General features: G+C 57.2%; 2 protein-coding genes across 10 annotated transcripts in view; both read right to left on the reverse strand.

Moving 5' to 3' along the window:
- The window catches only part of ZNF385C (zinc finger protein 385C), a 44,616-nt gene that overhangs the window by 3,348 nt on the left and 20,878 nt on the right, over positions 1 to 20,390 (reverse strand). For 3 of the 4 annotated variants that reach the window (XM_063403864.1, XM_063403863.1, XM_063403866.1), the window contains 5 exons: positions 8,910 to 9,052; positions 4,161 to 4,271; positions 2,506 to 2,677; positions 1,716 to 2,045; positions 69 to 256 (listed from right to left, as the gene is read on the reverse strand). In XM_063403864.1, coding sequence (XP_063259934.1) covers positions 69 to 256; positions 1,716 to 2,045; positions 2,506 to 2,677; positions 4,161 to 4,271; positions 8,910 to 9,052 — 944 coding nt within the window. Of the gene's footprint in view, positions 1 to 68; positions 257 to 1,715; positions 2,046 to 2,505; positions 2,678 to 4,160; positions 4,272 to 8,909; positions 9,053 to 19,064; positions 19,811 to 20,390 lie in introns of those variants that run through there. The other variant, XM_063403865.1, reaches the window with a different exon arrangement.
- C8H17orf113 (chromosome 8 C17orf113 homolog) lies at positions 12,987 to 18,995 on the reverse strand. 6 transcript variants are annotated; one of them, XM_063403853.1, is made up of 4 exons: positions 18,562 to 18,995; positions 16,916 to 17,084; positions 16,244 to 16,819; positions 12,987 to 15,285 (listed from the first exon to the last, which is right to left on the reverse strand). In XM_063403853.1, exons 3-4 carry the CDS (start codon positions 16,760 to 16,762, stop codon positions 13,753 to 13,755), a joined length of 2,052 nt encoding a protein of 683 aa, XP_063259923.1. In that variant the 5' UTR covers positions 16,763 to 16,819; positions 16,916 to 17,084; positions 18,562 to 18,995; the 3' UTR covers positions 12,987 to 13,752. The 6 variants fall into 6 exon arrangements, with proteins under 6 accessions (XP_063259923.1, XP_063259925.1, XP_063259924.1 ...); XM_063403855.1 differs by having other exon boundaries at positions 18,839 to 18,994; XM_063403852.1 differs by lacking the exon at positions 16,916 to 17,084 and having other exon boundaries at positions 12,988 to 15,285; positions 16,244 to 16,868; positions 18,562 to 18,606; positions 18,839 to 18,857.

Below are 20,390 nucleotides of genomic sequence, written 5' to 3' on the forward strand. Positions count from 1 at the left end.
CAGGTACCCACACCCTGAGTCCCTGCACACCCACACCCGGTGCCCTGGCACTCCCAGGGGATTTTCACCTGCTTGAGCTGGGTCTCGGAGTTCACGTAGATCTCACACACTTGGCAGTGAAACGCCTTGTTCTGGATGTTGATGCTGCCCTTGTTCCCGATCCGCTTGGACTTGTGCCCTGCCCGGGAGAGCAGCTTGCCCCGGCCTCGCCGCAGTTGGGTGCCGTGACCTTCCAGCATGGACTTGTGCTTGGCACCTGGCGAGAGGGGACATTCAGCAAACCCAGCCCCATGCCAGTATCACGTCAGTGGGATCAGTGCCCTCCAACAGCACTGGGAGAACCGCACCAACCTGTGCCCAGCAGCACTTGCAGGCAGAGGGAACAGGGAGCTGCCTGGGAACCCAGACTTCTGCCAGTGCTGCACAGCCCATTCCCAAACCCTGCCAAACTGCACGTCGCAGGCAGAGCAGAGATGCTCGTCTTCCCAGAGACCCCCCTTCCATGTGCCAGCTTTGGAGAAGCTGCTATTTTGAGCATGCACTGGAGCCTGTCGCCTGCCCCCGGGCATTAGCACAGTCTGCGGAGCCGGGCGCGCGTCGCCCGCCGTGCTGCAGCATCTGAGCCGTGCCCAAGGTCAGAGCAGAGCCAGCAGTGGTGCCAGGAATAGCACAGCAGGTGGGGAAGGAGGAACCCAAGATCCCTACACACCTGGGGACAGGGCGCTCCGTCCTGTCCCCGCCAGCGCCGGGATGGCGAGGGCGCACAGGGAGTAAGTAATTTAAGCCCCTGCTAATTCATTCTATTTTTTAAGGCGTGAAGCAAGGAGCTGTGTGACAGCCACGGAGCAGCGCCAGCCTGCAAATGTTTGTTTGTTTGTTTGTTCTTTTCCCCCAAATCAGCTCCTGAATTTGTAACTGGAGCTGACAAAAGCAAAAGGACACGTCTGCAGCTAAGCCGCAGCAGTGTCCTGAGCCAACCCTGCACACGGCAGCTGCTGCTGCCCCAGCACACAGTGGGGTGGGAGGAATTGGTTCCCAGCACTTTCTGAGCTGGGGTAGAAAAGGACCTTCCATCTAAACTTGGGGTGCCCAACTTAAGCATCCTCTAGAGAAAGGGGCGAGCCAGGAGCTGGAACTGCAGGGCCCACAGACCCCACTGGGGCCCCCTGTGCCATGGCTGCCATGCCCTGCTACCACCCTGGGGGGGGTCTGGCCACCCCCAGGCTTCAGGGGGACCCTCAGCAGCTCCCACAGCTGCCCACCCCAAGGGGCTGCCCCGCAGAGCCCAGAGTCATTGCGGGCTCTGGGCTCCACAGCTCGTTGCATTCTCACGGGTCTTCTCCACAGGGCCACAAACCACAGAGCTGCTTTGGGAAGTATTATTCCAGGAAGAAGCCCTGGCTATCAAGCTAAATGGAAAATAAAGCAACCTCAATCACTTGATTAAAAGTAACTGGAAATGTCCTTAATTGAGACATGAACAATAAGAGTGTCTGACCTTGTGAAAATTCATCCTAGAAGCTGCAGCCCAGGTAAAGCCCCATGGCTTATCTGTGCAGGTCATTTTAATGAACATTTTTTAATCACAGCAACACTCATTAATCCTCACTACTTCACTGCAAGGCTGCTTGGTTACGGGGCATGGCTGGCCTTTGCTCAAAGCCCTGATTAAGTGGCAGGAGGCTCGTCCCCCCTCCCCTCAATAATGCCCTTACCGGTGTTGTGAGCCTCCAGCTGGGACAGGGAGTTGACGGTCACTTTGCAGGTGGGACAATACAGGTGCTGTTTGCTCTTTTTCCCCTCTTTCTCACTCTCAGGGGCCGAGCTGACGCTGCTGCCCGACTCGGCTGCCTGTGCCTCAGCTGCCTGGGCGGACAAGGAGGCCACGCTGGTGGCATCCGAGGTGCCCTCCGACAGCTCGGAGGCCGGCGGGGAGCCCAGCGGGGCAGCACTGCCTGGCAGCTCCACCGGTGATTCCTCAGTGCTGGGCACCAGCCCCAGGCTGCTGCTCTCACCCTCCGACTCCTGTGGGCTACTGGCATCAGCTGGCAAGAGGGGAAGGAGAGGGGGAGAGGGGAAAAGAGAAAGAAATGGGCAGAAAGAGAAAGTTCTCTGTGCCTGAAGAGATTTTCTGGATTTCAGGGAGCATCCCCATCTTCCCCAAGACCATCTCAGACAATGTCTGCATGCATCCATCCCTGCCAAGGGCGGCTCTTCCCCAGGTCTCTCCTATTACAGCTATTATCTGCAGTGCATGGAAGCTGGGCTCAGCACAAAACCCTGGGCAAGCTCCAGTGCTGCCACAGCACCCACCAGCCCCATCCCTGCATGTGGCAGAGCCCGGGGGATGTGTGAGACAGGGCTTGCTTTCTCTCCTGTACCCATACAAAACACCCCCCTGGGACACCAAATCACAGGGAAAACACCCCCTGTTCCCCCAGGGGCACAGGAGCTCATTTATAAACCACACCAAAGCCTCCTCAGCCCCACACCCCCTCCTGGTACCTGTGCTGCCCAGCTCCCCACTGCCCACAGGGCTGGGGGCCAGGTCGGCTGTGCTGTCCTGGCCAGGGGTCCCTGCCGCAGCCCCCACCACCTTCTGCTTGTTCTTCATGGCCTCGATGGCCTTCAGCCTCCGCGCGTGCTTGTGGCCCTTGTAGTGGGCTTCTGCCTGGTTCTGGGGGGGAGACACCGCGGTGGCCACGTCAGTGCTGTGACCAGACAGACAGATGGACATGGGGAGGGCAGGTGATGGGGTCAGGCCCAGGACGTGGCCACTCCGGCATGTTTCTAGTGCAGCCACCTGACCTGGTGGCATCCATCCCCAGGGTAGGACCACTGCAAAGGGGTTTTGGCAGTAGGGTGTAGCAGAGAGGGGGTGTTGGAGAGGGGTGTAGCACAGAGGGGTTTTGGCAGTGGGGTGTAGCACAGAGCCATTTCCCTCCTCTCCCCTCCCCAGCCTGCTCTGACACCAACATACTGAGGCCAAGGTATCGCTCTCTAAGATATCACCACATTGCTTGCTTGGTGAGATAAGGACCCTGCTCTGATTAAATGCATCAAGTCACTCCTAAAAGCAGCTTTCGGGCAAAATTTATGCCTCCAGAAATGTACAATGAATTGTTGCTGTAAAAATGAAATAAAGAGGTTCTTTGGTGGGGAGGACACATCACCCACTGTATCCTAAGGGGTGTCCAACACATGGTTCACATCCCCAGCTCCTCTCTCTCAGTGAATGCTGGATAATGAACCGTGACTCTGATGGATTCATGTCTGCACCAAACTGATAAAAATGGCCACAAAAAAAATTTCCCCTGAACACTGGTGTCCTCCCAACAGAGACAATGCTGCATTGTCCCCCAAAACAACCCCATTTTGGCAATTTATGGAGAGGAACCCCAGTATGAATTAGACACTGTACCCCTGAGTAGGACAGATTAATTTGCACAGCATTCCTGGGGGCCAGCTGAGGATTCCCGGGCTCGGCAGGGGGAAGCATCCTATCCCATCCCTTCCCTTCCCTCCCCCTGTGGCTTTCCAAGGGCTGGGAACAGGGGCTGGGGCTGGGGCTGGTACGTGGGAAAGCAAAGAGCCAGCCCGAGCGTGGTGCCTCATTAGCAAGGACAATAAACTCCCCCTGGATAACAGGGCTGGAACGGGGCTGGGTGCAGCTGAAGTAGGTCACAGCCTCCAGGCTGGAACACCCACAGGCTGTGAGGGTCTGGGGCAGCCAGGGGGACCTGGAGGGACATGGGCAGAGTAGGAACAGGGGCATGGGGTGCTCATGGGGACACTGGGAGCACTCAGTGGGACTGACTCTCCTGGAACAGCACCTCTAGCTGGGAAACAGCCTGAAAAAGGGAAGCAATGTTTCTTCTGAGCTGCTTGGAGGTGAATTATGAAGCCCAGAACCAGGGAGTTTTGCTGGCAGAGCAGCATCAGCCCCAGGCACGGCAGATCCAGCATGGCCAGGCTGGCACAGCTTCTCTGCAGGCAGCCCAGGGAGGCAAGAGCAGCTCCAGCAGCCCACGGCCCCCGTGTGCCAGACACCAGGTACCAGCAGCTCCTCTGGATGAGACTGGCCCATTGCTGGGGATGCCCCTGGCAGGGGCTGGCTCATGCCCCCTGCTCACTCCCAGCCCACGTGTGGCCCCACTTACGGCGGAGTTGAAGCGCAGGTGGCAGATGTTGCAGGAGATGAACTGCTTCTTCTTGAGGGGGGCTGGCACGCCGAAGGTGTGGCTGATCACCGCCTTCTGCACCGGGTCCATCTGCAAGGGCAGGGAGGGCACAGGAGGCTGGGTGCTGTGTCCTGATGGCTGCCCCGGGCATGGCACCATGACCTGGTGACCCCCACGCCTGTCACACTCCCAGGGAGCCACAGAGATCACACTGGGTGGATGGAACGAGCAAGGGGCTGCATCTGCTGAGGAGCCCTGTGGCCATGGAGGCTCCCCTGCACACAGCATTGGGCTGTGACAACACTGGTTCCTGTCCTGCTTAAACCATTCCTGAATCCATCAAATCCACCAGGTCTGAATGTTGGCTGTGGTCTGGCAGAAGGGACGAGACCCCATCTGCCCCAGTGTGTGCCCAAGTCCCCTCTCCCCCTCCACAGACATTTGTGTCACAGGTGGCAAATTACCTGTTTCTGTTTGAACCTCAGTAGCTACCCTTGACCTCAGCAGGAGCAGAAACCACCAAAATGGGGGACAGAGATAGCCCAAACAAGCATCTGGCCATTCATTCTTCATGTGCTCTTCACCAGAGAGTTGGAATGTCCCCATGCAATGCCAAAGGCACAAGCAGGGCCATGTGTGCCAGCCTGTAGGACACTGACAGCCCACATGGGTGCCAGGCAGAGGGGACACCAGTGCTTGCCACAGGCACAGCTCACCCAAGATCCAGTGCCCACAAAAGCCCCTCTGGGCTGCCCCCAGATGTGCTTTTCACCTGCTCAAACCCAACAATGACAACTCGGTCATGGGGCTGGGCACACACAGAACAACTCCCATGACCTGCCAGGAGCCATGTCTGTCCTCCAGCCTGCCCAGGGCTGTGGTGGGGCCAAGCATGTGGCCAGTGCCAGGCCCTGTCCCTTCTGTCTCGCCCCAGGGCTCGGCCTCATTCCACAGCCCAAGCACCAAACCGCTTCCAAAAGCCATAATTGTTTTTAACAAAATGCATTTATTAAGGAAGCAAACATAAGAATAACCTCTTTGTCTGAGCGTGGCTCCAATCTATAATGCAAGTATTGTTCCCTAGCCTGTGGCACAGGGAGATTATCTTATCTGATTCCTGCTGTCAGGAGAGCCCGGGGTTTTCAGCGATCGTATTTCTCTGCAAAGCTATTTCACTGCCGAGACAGGTGCATCAGTCTTCGAGGCACATGCCTGGACAACAGCACCATTATCAAGACCCCAAATTCCTTTCCAGGAGTGAGCAGAATGGTAAAAGCAGGTGATTAATGAAGTGCCTGTTTGCTATGAAATTTTACTCACTTATCTGGCATATAAATGAAGAGGCATTTGGGGTTCGGCAGAGACCTGGAGGAAGCTACAGATGGCCAAGATGCTGCTCCATGCCTGACAACAAACACTGCAATGTGCTGCTGGCAGCACCCCCATGCTGCTGGGCTGGCAGGCCAGCACTTGTTTTCCAGAAAAACACCCACTTTTCCATTCAGAAAAGAAAAATGGCTCCAACCTTCTCAGCAGTGTCAGCCACCAGGTTCCAACCAGCTCCCACCAAGCACCACCAGCTCCCACCAAGCACTGCCAGGCTCCCATGGGCTCATCCACACCCTGAGCACTGCAGCGTGAGCAGGGTGGGGATCAGAGGAGGATGCAGAGGAAAGGGAGATGCTGGCACAAGGACACAAATGAGGCCAGGGATCGTCTTGGCCTCATCCTAAACCTGCCAGTGAAGCCGGTGGCAGCAGGATCACGCCTGAGCCTCAGCTACACAGTGGTGGTGCTGAACAGCCCCAGCACAGAGTCTCCTCATCCTCCTGGGGTTATGCCAGGAGGATGGATCTTTCTATCTCCTGTGCTTTTGCCAAGTCCACCCTGCTCAACCCTGTGGCACAGCAAGGAGTTGTGTCCACCAGAGCACCTGCAACTGCTCTGGGCAGGCACAGGACTCAAGAGCTCCCAGGGGCTGGGCTGGCCAGCACACTCAGAACCTGGCTCCTCACCCCAGCCCCAGGCACCTCCGCCAAGACACGTGCCATGGGGTGGCCACTGCTGCTCCTGCTGTCTCTAAGTGAACACAAACACCGTCTCAAGCTGCAGCTGCTCACCCCCGTGGGAGCACAGATGGTCCCAGGTGCTTTGCCAGAAGCCCAGCCCAGCTCCAGCCTGCACCGAGCCCTTCTGAAGCCTGGTGCCACCTGAGAGCCCTCGTGCTTCTCCCCGAACACAAACACAAACATTCCTTTATCCCCTCCCCTCCTCCTGCCCTCACAGCTCTCTCAGATATGGAAAAGTCCCCCCAGCTCCCTCAGGGCTGGCGGGGGGCTGTGCTGCAGCTGTACATACCGGTGCCTGCAGCCAGGGACTGAGGCTCCTCCTGATGATTTCCAAAAGAACAGAGCCAGCGACAGAGGTGGCTTTGGGCACCGCGATCTTGGGGAATAAAGATCCCGGCTTTATAGTCAATTCATATTGACTCACATTACTTTATTTATCCCTGGATGTTCCTGCCGATATAAATAGCGGTCCCTGCGCCGAGTTCCCCGCGGTCGCTGAGGTCAGGAGCAGGAATTCACAGGGATGCAGCATCCGTGCAGATCCCGTCTGCTGACGGAGTTTTACGAGGCGCTGCTTGGTCCTGGGGATTTGCAACATCCCAAGCTAAGGGAAGGGCCTTTGGAGCAAGGAACGTGCCTCCGGTGCTGTTAGGGTGTTTTTTTCCCTGGTTGTTGCTCTAAGTGACAGGAGGCAGCTTGGAAGGGTTTTGTTCGCTCCGGAGTAAAACATCTGCTGGGTTCGTGGGAGCCCTGTGACCTGCCCTGAGTGCAGAGTGTGCTGCTGGGCAGTGCAGGCAGCTCCTGCTCCGCAGGGCATCGCTGAGCCCTCACAGCATCACCAGCAATGCAGGGCCTGAGAGGGGAACCTGCTGTGGAGCAGCTCCAACGTGGCAGTGACCTCAGAAGGGCCAGACCCTGACTGCTGTCCCCTACCCTCTCCCCACACTGAGGCTCAAGTGGAGTCTGACCAGCCTGGCTCAGGATGCAGGGATGCTCCAGCCCTTCATCCTGTGGGATGGAAACTCTGTTCTGGCTCTTTCAGAGCAGCCAGACCAGCTCAGGCTGCAGGGATGCTCCAGCCCTAAATCCTGTGGGATGGAAACTCTGCTCTGGCTCCTCCAGAGCAGCCAGACCAGCTCAGGCTGCAGGGATGTTCCAGCCCTACATCCTGAGGGATGGAGCCTCTGCTCTGGCTCCTCCAGAGCTACCAGCCCGGCATGCCCTGAGCCTCACCCAGCCTCCTTCAGCCACATCTCCAGCACAGACACACCCCAAAGGGGCAGCTTCCACCCCTGGATCGTCAGCCAACAGCACACACCGGGCTCAGGTCCGAGCTCAGAGTGGTTGACTCCAGGTCCCCAGCTGGCTGGGACAGCCTCCCCTGGCATCTCTGTCCGTGTCTGAGCCATCCTCTGTGGCAGGAGCCCACACGGAGCACAGCAGCCCTGCGACACTCCAGCAAGTACTAGATTCATTTTCCAAATTACTAATTTTTTAAAAGCAGCAACCGTGGGTGAACACGCGCTGAGGCAGCGGCAGGTGGGAGCCAAGAGGAGCGAACAACAGGCGTTGGGTCAAGTTCACTCCTGACTCCAGCGACTAAAAAAAGAGCCCAGACAAAAAGCAGGAACTATAATGGCATCAAAACCCCTCCTGTCCTGTGTTCCAGCTCATTAGCCCGGGGAGAGGCTGGGCTGGGGCTTCAAAAGAGCTTAAAGGACTCAGACGCCTGAATCCCATTCAATAGCAACAGGAATCCTGCACTTAATTTCTGAACTGTCTTTGAGGATCTCGGTGATAATTTGCACCTTCCGAGGATGTTTAAGCTCAAAGCCACTCACAAAAGGCCAGTGAGCAGGGATGGGGCTCAGGAAAGTCTCATTTCCAGGTTCATGAGAGAAAACAATGGGCACTGACTGAACCCCAAAACATCGTCATGCAGTGCCTCTGGGGCAGAAATGGGGAGCAGCACCTGGGCCCACAGCCCTTCCCAGAGCAGAACCTGCTCCACAACAATTCTAGGCAGTGCTCAGGGGTTACAGAGACCCTCACGGGGCTGGGACCAGCCTGTGGGAGCAGTGCAGCATAGGGAAAACACCATTTCACACCCCACACGGTGGTGTGTCCCAGGCCACATCCATGGCAGTTTAACTGTTGAATGGAACAGCTCTAAAAATATGTGTCACTGCTCACCCCGGGCACCTGGGCTGGTGGTCCAAGGTTGGGGACCTGGAGCCCAAGCAGGAGGTGCGAGCAACCCCCATCACTCTGACTCCCCCAACATCCACAGCACCAGCCACATTCCTCATCTCTGTAGTACATTCTCTCTCTTTCTTTTCTTTTCCTTATTTAATTTTCAACTAATGAACTGCTCTCCAGAGCTACTTTATTACTATTGATTCCAGGGGCAAAATCCAATTGATCTTGGTTAAAATGAACCATGTTTTTAATTCTGGTACTGACAGGCGCTGGCTGGGCAGGAACCTCTCCGAGCTAAGGGCAAAGTGGGCATGTTGAACTGGCATCCAGCAGCCAAAGACCCCAGGAATTAATCCAGAAACTATCTGGTAGGGTTCAGGGAGTGGTGCCAGGTAGAGGAGTGACCGCTGTAGGGGAGGAGGGGTCTAGCAGCTGATGCCCATCCTCCCTGGGCACTCACCGTGTTGAAGTTGGGGAAGAGGTTGAGCGGTGATGTCCCGTTGAGCCTGAAGGTCAGAAAGTGCTTGATGTCCAAGGGGGGATGAAGAGGCCGGCCAGGGATGGGCAGTGATGCTAAGAGGGGGCTGCTGTGTCCGGAGGGACCTGGGCAGGCAGAGGGAAAGAGCAGCGTTAGCACTGGTGATCCCTGCTCACAGCAGGAGGACAGAGCACACAAGACACGGTACATGGGGATGTCATGGACTACAGAAATCCCTCCCCCAGGGAAAGGTCCCAGCCCAGGGTGGCCCTGGGCACCCCTTTGCCTTCCAGGCTCCAAACCAGCACCCCAGTTCAAAGCTGGGTGCAGCCACCTCTGCATCAGAGCAGGCACAGGAATCCGAACCCTCAAGAGGTGTCCAAACCTCCCCCAGGGAATCAGCCCCTCCCTGGGCTCTCCATGGAGCCCCACAGCCCTGGGGTCCCCCCCAGCACCGCCGGGGCTCCTCACCAGGGCTGGTGAGGTTTTGGCTGCCAGCAGCAGCCGCAGCACTGCGAGCAGAGGCTGAGCTGCCCCCACTCCTGCGGTACAGCCGCCACCCCCCGTCCCCCACAAACGAACCACGCGCTCCAGCATGAGATTCAAAAATAGCCTGAGTTATTAATAATGTTCTGTTTCAACACAAAACACCCGTGGGACAGAGGGAAGGAGGGAGGGAAGGCCAAGCAGAGATCTCTCTCCAGCCTGCTCCCCGTCCCAACTCGGACTCATCACAGATGATGAGCACAGGAAAGCATCCTCCAAGTTGCAGAGGGAGTCCCTGCCCAGCTCTGGGAGCAAAGAGGGGGAAAAGCTAAAATTAAGAAAAAAAAACAACCTAATCAAACAATAAATAAGAAATGGTTTCAGAGCGCTGTGAGCCAGAAGATCCCATTCACATCCCACACGGCTTCACACCCAGTCCAACCCACCCACAGCCCCATCCCTTTTCCTGCAGCAAGGACAAGGTCAATGGTCCTCATTCCTTTGGATTTTTTTTTGAGCTTTGGGTTCTTTTTCACCTCAAAGATATCATGGATCCCTTGACCCAGCATAGCACAACCCCATCCCACCACCCCCTTGGATGTGAGAATACCCCTGTGGGAGGCTGGCAGTGGCCAGCACCCACTCCCACAGCAGGAACACTCCAGCAGCACCTCCTGTGACAGCACGGAGCCTGAGCCCCCCTCCAGCCCCCACACCCTGATGCAGAACGAGGACCCCAGGCTGGAGCTGCTCCTCACCCCGCTCCGCACCCGCCCCGTGCCGATCCCGGCTGGTGCAGGCTCTGAGAGGCAGATCTGAAATTCAGAGTTTGAGAGATTCCCTGGATTTGAGCAGCCAGCGCTCGGCGCCAGCCCCACGGGCACCATCGACCTCTTTCTGGGCGAGCGCACGCGGCGGCTCTGCCGGAGCCATCCCCAAGCCAGGCCTGACTCCAGGGAGGAATTACAGTTTGCTTCATCGGGCGTGCACTGATCGAGTTAATTCCAGAGTCGCCCAGAAGGGAAATCTGTGAAACCGCTTAAAAATAAATAAATAACGCCACGGCAGCGGCGAGCAGGACTGGGTGAGGGGTGCATAATTAACCTTGTGAGGCGTGAAACAGGGTTTCTACATCAAATCATCTGAGGCTGGCGCCAGAGGAGCTGCCCTGGGACCCCCCAGCACACGCAGCCGGGGCCCCACGCGAGAGCAGCAAAGGCATTTGGGGCTGGATCACGAGGGTGCCACTCGTCACAGTCAGTGGGATTTGCATGGACTGCACTGGCCTTAAAAACATAAAATATACACATATATAATATATATATATATACACACACACACACATATATAGGAGGAACAAGAAGTGGGCGATCAACTCATCCCCAAAATCAGTGACTACAACAAGGGATGCTGCAGCTCAGCTGACGCTTGGGCTGAAGGGTTCACTCCCTGGGGAGCAGCTCCTGCACTGGGCAGGCACAGGGTGACTGCTGAGGGCACACAGACTGCCAGGGTGAGCCACCACCTGCAGCAGCTGCTGCCCACCAACGGTACAGAGAAGACAGGTCAAACTCTTTGGCACAACCTTGAGCTCAAATTTGTGGCTTAAATACATTTCTGGACTGGGATTGACCAGACAGTTAGAGTTCAGAAGCCCCCATGAGACCCTGCAGATGGGCAGGTCTTTTCTCACTTGGCTTTGTCCCTGAAGCAGACAACACCCCCAGGAGCAGGAAGAGGGCTGAGGCCACCCCAGGGAAGCTCCCCAGCATGTCACAACACCCTGCTGGGACACCCGCAGGATGCTCTTGGGGCACCTTTCCAAGGTCATGGCATTGTGGGTCCTGCCTTACCTTTGCTGCAGGGCAGATTCCGGCAGCAGCTGAGGGTCATATTTTTAGGTATTAATTAGACACTCAATTAAGGGGATTTGCTTTTGGGAGAGTGGCAGGGTCCCAGGTCTGTATAGAATGACACGACCTTACACAAGGTGACGGGCATGGCCAGCAGCAGGTGGGGCTGTGCTGGTGGAGCAGTTCTGTGGTGCAGATTTTTGTCACAGCCCCTGCTCTGTCTCCCCTTGTGTTGGCAGAGGAGCCCCCACCTCCACAGAGAATGCTGCTGCTCTGGCATTGTGAGTCCTCCTGGGACAGGACGTGCTCCAGGCCCTGCAGAGCATTCCAAGGGGCTGGTGCAAGGACAGGAGCACAGGAGCCATGTGTTCCTGGCATGAGCTCTGCTGCAGTTTGGGGGGGTTGTCTCTGTTCCCCCCCAGTTCCACAGCTACGGTCTAGGCCTGACAAAGAGATGTCAAAGCTACAATGTCCCTGATGTGGTGCTGTGTGTCCCCTGCTTGGGGCTCAGCCAGAGCCAACGGAGCCTGCACATTCTCTACCTGGGGCTCAGCCCCTTCCCAACCCTCTGGAGCTCAGCCCAGTTCCTGTCCCACAGACAAGTGATTTTTGTAAGGATCTCCTGGAATTTAAAGGAATTTTCAGCCCTACATTTCCCCAAACTCACCTGAACTGTATCTGGCTGTCCTCCCCAGCCTGTCCCCCACCCCTTCACTCTGTAAAGCCACTGAACACATACCTGCAGCAGGCTTTTCTCCTGGTCCCTGTGAGGCAGAGCAGAGCAACTGTTGTGCTCTGACACCAGCCTGTGTGAGCCTCCCAGAGCTGCCTCTGAAGGCAGCAGGGCCAACGCTGCAGGTTCTCACACCAACACGAGTCTGCCAAGGACCCATCTCCGCAGACGCCGCTGCCTCAGAGAGCATCTGGCACCGAGTCTGCCCAGGCCAGATGGAGACAGAGCTGTTTATTCACACGCAGGCTCCCTCCTGCTTGGGAGATGTTCTCAGCAAATTCTGATGTTGTCTCTAGATCCTTACCCAGGGCTTTAAAGCTTTTGTCTCTGGCCAAGCATGCTTCCAGGAGGCTCCTCAATGCCAAAAGCTGATGGCCAGAGAAAAGGAGCAACACCCAGTCACAACACTGGACCATGACAGCAGCACCAGTGCAGCTCCAGCAACTCAGGGATCTGGACTAGTAACAGATTGCACTGCATTGGACTTCCAGAGCAACCAGACCTGGACCGTGGGGCAGCAGATCTGCTCCATCCTCCCATTTCCAGCTTTTGGCAGCTCCAGCAGAGGAGCCAGCGCTCGGGATTCAACGGAGGTAATGCTGCTGCACTGGGTTTATTGCTGATTAGAATCAGTCTGAACTGCAGGAAACAGCCCTCCAAGTCAAAATCAGTAAAGCCCTGCCACACTGGAACGCACCAGCAGCACCCCAGCCCTGCTCAGCCACTGCACTGGCACCCGTGGGCAGAGGGGCCTGAGCTCCTGCTGCTGTGGGCACCAACAGCTCCGCTCACCTCGGGACAGAGAGGAACAGTTCAGGGCAGAAATACGAGCTGAACACCTTCAGTTGGTCCCAAAAGCAGGTGTTGAAGGATTTTCTCCCAGGCTGCAGGTTGCCAAGAGCTCAGGGTGCAAAGGGAACTCCGGGATGTGAGGACGGTTTGGAAAGAACAAGAATTAGCTATTGACTGGTTTTGGACCCCTGCCCATAATTTATTCTGTCCTTGCAAAAAAAAAAAAAAGTCCTTTTAGATATCTTTAAATTTTAGGAAAATTAAGATAGACCTTTTTAATATATATATATTTATATATGTATATTTATATATATATATACACACATACACATATGTACACAACGATGCATTTAAAGTTACTATTTCCTCAGCCATTACAATATCATTCCCTAAATCTCTTGCTCTTGAAATGATCATGACTTGATGCCACTGCTAAAAATACCCTGTGCTGTGTGCAAGGAACACCAACACGACACCGCCAGGCACGTTGGGGTCGGCGCAGAGCTCGGAGGATGCGCTGCCTCTTCTGCATTCACTCTCCAGGCTCCAGAATAACAGAAATCCCATATTTTTGCAGAGCATTAAGCAAAAGCTGCTGGGTATCTTCGTGCAAAGGCAACGTGACATTTGAGCTCAGGAGCCTTTGCCTTCATTTCCCTAAAACAAAATAATGACAAACCCTTGGAAAAAACTCGTCGCAGTTTGGGATCTTGGGTGGCCCCAGGATTCTGAACTCTGGGCGATTTGGAGGTTTGGGGTATGAGGGAGGGGTGGTCACGAGAGCAGCATGGCTTTGCAAAGGATCCTGCTTTCTCTTCCCAGCACAGAGCACGTCACCCTCCCGTGCGGCTGCCCGGCCCCAGCAGCGACCAGTGATGGGGAAAGGCGGCATTGAGCTGGCGCTGGGCACTGCCCGCAGGCCCCGGCTCCTGCCCAAGGGCCCAGCCCTCACCAGCCACGCTCACTTCACCTGTGCCATGATGAACCCAGGCTGCCTCATGCTCTCGTAGTACTCGATGGCCAGTGCAAAGTCAAACTCGCTGATGGCTGGCCCGTCGATGGCGATCTTCATGAGGTCAGACAGCCCCTCGTCCTTCGCGCGGCGCGACCGGCCACGCCTCAGCAGCTCCCGGCCCCGGCTGATCTTCTCGGCAAGCACCGAGCCCAGCGGCAAGGCCAGGGCAATAGCTGCCAGGACAGCGAAGTCTGGGAAGAGCTCGTGCATCTCAGAGCTGCTGTAGACCAGCTTGACACAGAGGTCCTTGAAGGAGAGCTGGCTGAGGCTGAAGACGATGCGCTTGAAGAGGGGGAAGTCGCTCAGGGCCCTCTCGCTCACCACCACCCGCGAGTACACCTGCAGCAGGAAATTCAGCTCGCTGACCCCATAGCTGCCGATGTCCTCCAGAGACTGGGGGTAGCACTTGGGGTTGAAGATGGCAGAGAAGGAGCTGATGGCCTCCAGGACGCTGCTGGGGAACCTGTCCAGCAGGTTGCCCCGCACCCTCTCCAGGTAGCTCTCCTTCAGGTGCTCAAAGTGTTTCAGGTGCACTTGGGAGCAGTTGGCCAGCTCAACGCCCTTGTAGTAGAGGCGGCTCTCGCCCTCCCGGCCGTCCTGCGGGTGCTTGTTCATCTCGCTGAGGAACTCCCGGAGGTTCTGGCCGCTGGTGCTCTGCTGGGCCTGCAGCGTGGTGGCTGTGGCCGACACTATGGGCTTCAAGATGGAGAGGTCAAAGTCCTCGATCTGGAAGAAACGGCTGAGCTTCTGGAAGATGGGGAGGACATCCAGTAGGATCTTGGTGAAGGCCACGAACTGGAACTTCTTGAGCTCTTCGCAGAGGCCACGGGCCACAGGTGAGCGCTCCGCCTCGCCCTCCAGCAGCAGCACCAGTGTGGGCCACGAGGAGTCAATGGCTTCCACAGCTGGGAAGATGGAAGTCCAGTGGATGGCTCTGGGGCTCCCGAGGTCTATCTCACAGAGGTCCAGGACTCTGCGCAGCTCCTGCAGGCTATCACCTTCCCCCTGGAAGCTGGAGTAGAGCCTATACACAGCATCCACGGTGGTCTCGTACTTCTGGAGGTACTCAATGGTGCTGATGCTCTCGGCCAGCAGGAGGGAGGTGCCATGGGACAGGCAGTGCACCTCAGTGAGGAGCGGGCAGAGCGAGGTCAGCGCTGTCCCCACGCCGCTCAGCCGCTCGGCCACCAGCGAGGCACTGTCGGCGCTGAGCCAGGTGAGCTTCATGGTGGGGATGCCAAAGGAGCGCATCACCTCGCCCACCTTGCCTGCCACAGTGGAGGCCTCCCCGGCGGGCAGCTCGAAGCTGCCCAGGAAGGTGGTGGAGGTCTGCCCGCTGCAGGGGGAGACAGTGGTGGTGAACATGGCGAGGCTGCGGTGCTCCAGGACGTCCACAGTCTCATCCACCACCAGCCCAATGAACGGCGAGGCTTTGATCCTGTGCCTGTCCTCGTTGTGGAGGACTTTGGCAATGGCTGCCTGGGCCAGTTGAAGGAGGGGTGCAGGGAGGGAGAGAGAAACACAAATGAGATTCAGAGGCACTGGGAGATGGCACAGAGTGAGCGGGGTGGGCTTCTACCCACAGGCTCCCAAAGTGCATGAGCCCTCAGCCAGGGAAAAGCCCTTACACTAGTTGCACACACAGAGGCTGGAAATCACTTTTTTTTCCCTAATAAGCTTTCTCCTCCTGCTCCTGTTTGGCAACTCAAGCACAACAGGAAGCTATGGAGAGCTTGGGGGTTCCTGTCCTGAGTTTGGGGTCAGCCCCACAGATGCAGCAGGACATCACACTACCAGTAGCACTGACCCTTCAGCCCCCAACATCCCATTCCCAAGCCCCCAGCGATGCTGGCAGTGAGGCAGGACACCAGGAACACACTTGCTCCATTCAAGTCCAGTACTTCCACTTCACTGGCCCAGCAGGGGCAGGAGCAGCAGCAAAATGGCAACATTTTTTCGATATTTACTCATTTACTCACACTTCCCCCATTTCAGGCAAACTCCCCAGTTTGGAGGGAAAACTTCCTCTGTGTGTGTGAGTGCTGCAAGGATCACCACAGGCTGGGAAACCTAATTAGTGGGTTTAGTCTATCTGCAGCAAAGCAAGGCTCTGCAGAGAGCTGAAAAGCCTGGCAAACAGCCAAGACTCACTAAAAATTTAATTTGATTTTAGCAGGCATGCAGTGTTCGTAAAATTCAGAAAATCCTTTCTAAACTCTCCGGGCTGCTTGATCTTTCTGATCGCTCCGTTTAGGGCAAAAGAGGCAAAACCCACAGTGCTCTTGAGCTAATTGAACTCCTGAGCTTTCATCCTGCAAAGGAGCAGCCTGGCGGGCTCAGGGGAGCTCCCGCACAGGCGGTGGGCGCGGGTGCCATCCCTGCTCTGCCCCACAGTGGGCACAGCGGTCACCCAGGACCCCCAGCCCCAAATACACACCTGCATCTCCCTGACGCTGCCAGGGTGGTAGAACTCGCTGTGCTCCGAGGCCAGCAGCGCCTGGCACAGGTTGAACTTCTGGAAGTTGAGCAGGGAGGAGCACTTCTCCTCCGGGATCTCCTCCTTGGCCATCCAGTAGACGGTGGTGAGGACAGCCACCTTCGCCGGGTTCACCTCCACCTTGATGACCGAGCGCAGCTCAGGGTGGCCGTGGACGCGGGTGTCGAAGGCCGGCTGCTCCCGGTTCACCGCCAGCGCCTGGCGGTGCGCGCCGGAGGTGACGTGCCGCAGCAGCGCGTGCCGCTGGAAGTTGTCTGTGCCCACGGTAAAGGCGTTCTCCGCTTTACCGTGCTTGTTCTTCACCAGTGCCTGGCGGCACTCTACGCAAAACATGAGTTTCCTCTCATAGTCAAACTCCAGCCAGGTAAATTCCTCCTTCCAGTGTTCATTGAAATAGCGTTTACACTTTTTATTGGAATTGGAAGTTTCCCCAGCTGGCTTTTTCCCTGGAGGCACCATGCTGCTGTGGCGGCGAAATCAACCACGGTTGAACCGCGCCGCGCCTCGAGGAGCAGCCTGCGCATTTAATTTAGTAAGAAGGTCTATTACCACTCTCCTGGTCCGACTGGAGATGAAAGAGATACAAGGGAAAGGGATTAGGGCCCTGCAGACCTCAGCTGGGGTTCAGCCGTGGTGGCACAGCGACAGTGGCACAGTGACAGCAGCGGTGACGGCGGTGCTGAGGGCAGGTCAGGCTGTGCAGCAGCCCCAGCACCACACAGGGGGATCCCATCAAGAACCGCATCAGCGTCACCAGAAGCTCTCGGTGTCACTGGTGGGACTGGTGGACACACATATGGTCTCATCACCACAGGAACACCCACAAGCCTCCCCCTGGAGCAGCTTTCCCCACTGTGCTGGCACTGGGAAGGTGAGGAAGGCTGAAACGCCCAAAAAAGAGCATTCAGCCCTGGAGGAGCAGCACTCATTGCTGGCAGTGAGTGCCAGGGCCCTGCAGCTGAACAGGGGTGACAGGGAGCTAGCTCAGACACACGTGCTTGTGAGCACACGTGTGCTCTTAGTCCTGGCTTGTCTCTCTTCCACGGAATTGCCAAAGCTGTGGCAGGTCCCATGGCAGCACAGCCATGCTCTGCACATTCAGTGGCATCCCAGTGTCCCTCCCAGAGGGTGACACACCCGATCCACTCCAGGTCAGGCTCCCAAATATCTACTGAGCTACAGGCTGTAAAGCACTTAAACATGTAACCAAAACAGGACCTGATGGGTTTAAGCATTCACTTGACCTCCTCCCTACACTTCAGGCCTGTTCAGTCTGATCCTGATATTTCTCCATGAACCTGACCGAAAATCCAAATTGAGCCTCGATAAAGGTGTTGGCAAGAGGAGGGGGAAGAACTCAGCACTGCATGGGGAAGGGGGAGAACCAAAATGCAGAGGCAAAAAGAAAGAACATGAACACTCAGCAGCATGGAAACTGGGGAATACCATCAGTGCACATGACTTGCTGAGACACTGATGAGGAACTCAGGGTTTTTCTGAAGAACAAGCCCCTAAACCAGAGCCATCGCCAAGCGCTGTGGGAGCAGGGGGAAGGAACCCTCACAATTCGGGCATTAGAACAACACCACGACTCCCAGCGCTGCAAATGCCCATCCCCAAGGAGCCAGAGCTCCCCACGGTGTGCCCTGGGCAACGCTGGCGGGTGGCCCTGGAGTGACGGGCACCGCGACCCCATCCATCCCTGCCCCGGGTGGGCACCGAGCTCCTGGCTGCAATGGCCCCAGGGGAGGATTCCTGTGCTCTTTCCCTGTCACTGACCCCATTCGCTCCCAAGCCATCCCCACGGCCCCCACAGCACTTGCTCCAGCAGAAGCTGCTCCCTTGGAAAGAAAAAAAAAAAAAAAAAAAAAAAAGAAGAGCAGCAATTAGTGTGTGGGATGCACGAGGCCGGGGCGGGGGTTGGGATGGAGCAGAGCGCCGTGGCACCCCTTCCCACAGCACCCATTCCCGCAGCACCCGCGGGTGCTCTGGCACCAGCCCAGCGCCCCTCACTCCGCTGCCCACGGGCAAGAGCAGCGCTGCGCATCGTGGGGCGCTCGGGGGTCACACCCCGGGTTCCCCCGCCGGGAAGTTCGGGCAGGATGAGGATTTACTGGTGACAGGACAAGGCGCTGCCCTGCCCCGTGTCCCTGGCTGCCGTGTCGCCGTGCCCGTGAGGGTGAGCGGGGCAGCCCCAGCGCCCAGCCCAGCGCCCAGCCCTGCGTGCCCACCCCGCTCACCCGCCCCTACATACGTACCATGGAGAGGCTGCCATGAGCTTTGGGGCGGGGGGGGCTCGCAAACTTCCCAGATTTTAAATAAAAATAAAAATCACCAAATTTAAAAAGATAATTAAAAAAAAAAACAACCAAAACAAACCCAGCCGAGCAACGCAAAGCCAAAAATAAACCAAATAAAAAGCAGCAGCAGCGGGGTGTTGGGGAGCAGGCAGCACCACCCTCCCCGCCCCGCAGCCCCCGCGGCCCCGAGCGCGGCGGCTGCGGGAACAAAGGCTGCGGGGCCGCCCGCGCTCACCGGAGCACCGGAGCAGCCATCTTGCCGCCAGCCCCGTCCGCCTGGCTCACGGATGCTGCCGGCAGCCGGCCCGCGGCGGCAGTGGCCACTAGCGGCGGCCGCGGTGGGGAAAGGCCGCGCCGCCCTGGCCGGGCCGCGGGCACGGTGGGCACGGTGGGCTCGGTGGGCTCCGGACCACGGGGAGGGGAGCGCACGGATCCCTGCCCTGTGCCTGCCGCATCCTCACCTGCACGGAGCTTTTCCCCCCAAGGTGTGCAAGGACCGGTGGGCATCAGGTCTAAGAGACCCCGCACGCTTGGGTCTCTTAGTTGAGAGCTGGGCACATGCAGCAGGGTGAGCTTTGCAGCCGGCCAGGACGGGTGTCTCTGGGTTTTGGAAGGGTTCTGCAAACAGCCGTGGGCAGAAAAGCTCCCTCCCCAGCCCTGGACACGGAGTTTGGGCAGGATCCAAGTCCAAGCCCTTTAGGGAATGCCAGGTGTTCCTGCTGACCTGCACTCCTGGTCCATAGCTATAGGGCTGGGGCTGGACCCAGCCCCTTGGCCCAGGGCTCCCTAACGAGCAGAGGGGCTCCTCACATCCTAAAAAACCTTCCTTTTAGCAATAAAAGCAGGTGAAATTTAGAGCCTCTCAACTACTTCCAGAAAGAGAATTTTGTGTCACCTTTGCTCTTCCCAAACAAGGCTCCTGAGAACACTGAAATCCCAAGGGGCACCAGGGTTCCGTGGGACCCCTGATGGGAACGTGGCTCCTTGTTTCCCAGCACATATCCTGTGCCTGGGGGCTGAAGGATGCTCCCACCCACACTTACCCTTCTCCACGGTGTGGAGTTGGGCCGTGAGGAGGGATGTGTCCCACTGGAATTTGCCTGGATTAGGAGCTGCATTGTACCTGGCTCTGGCTGGCTCTGCACCAGGGGGGTCTGGCGGCCCCCGGTTAATTCCCCTTTTTAGGCTCCTCCACATATCCCGGGGCAAGAGGCTCTTCCTGCTCTGGGGACATTCTTGCCGAGCCACCTCAGCCCAGGGTTAATGAGAGCTGGAGGTGGTGAAACCAGAGCTGGCTCCTGGGGCGAAAACACGCCCGATTTATTCTTGTGCTAATGCCGCTGGAAAAGAGGATTGAGCCTTTTTAATGAGTTTTTAGGCAGGAGCCTGCAGCATCCCCTGGTCCCGTTCCCTGGTTCCCAGCATCCAGAGCAGCGTGACAAAGGTCAGGCTCCCCAAATTTGCAGTGTCTGGAACCAACTCCACTTCCCATGGGGACCCCTCCACGGAGCCCCCGCACTGGGATCCACGGGACCAGTGAACTCTAGAAGAGACCACGCCGGCTCTGCCTGCCCCATGCAAAAGGCAAGGCTGAAACCACTGAATCCTTCTCCCCTGCAAACCCCTTCCTGCTGGAAGCCTCAAGCTTTAACATGAATTTTGGGCAGCATTTGCAGGACGTCCCTGACCCTGCCGAGCACCCTGCCCTCACATAGCTGCCGGATGTCAGACGTCCTTCCTAAAGGAACTGGAGTGGAGATACTCCTGTTTACCTCCGTGCAGCAGCC

The sequence above is a fragment of the Prinia subflava genome, chromosome 8 (genome assembly GCF_021018805.1).
Source record: "Prinia subflava isolate CZ2003 ecotype Zambia chromosome 8, Cam_Psub_1.2, whole genome shotgun sequence".
NCBI classification, from domain to species: Eukaryota; Metazoa; Chordata; class Aves; order Passeriformes; family Cisticolidae; genus Prinia; species Prinia subflava.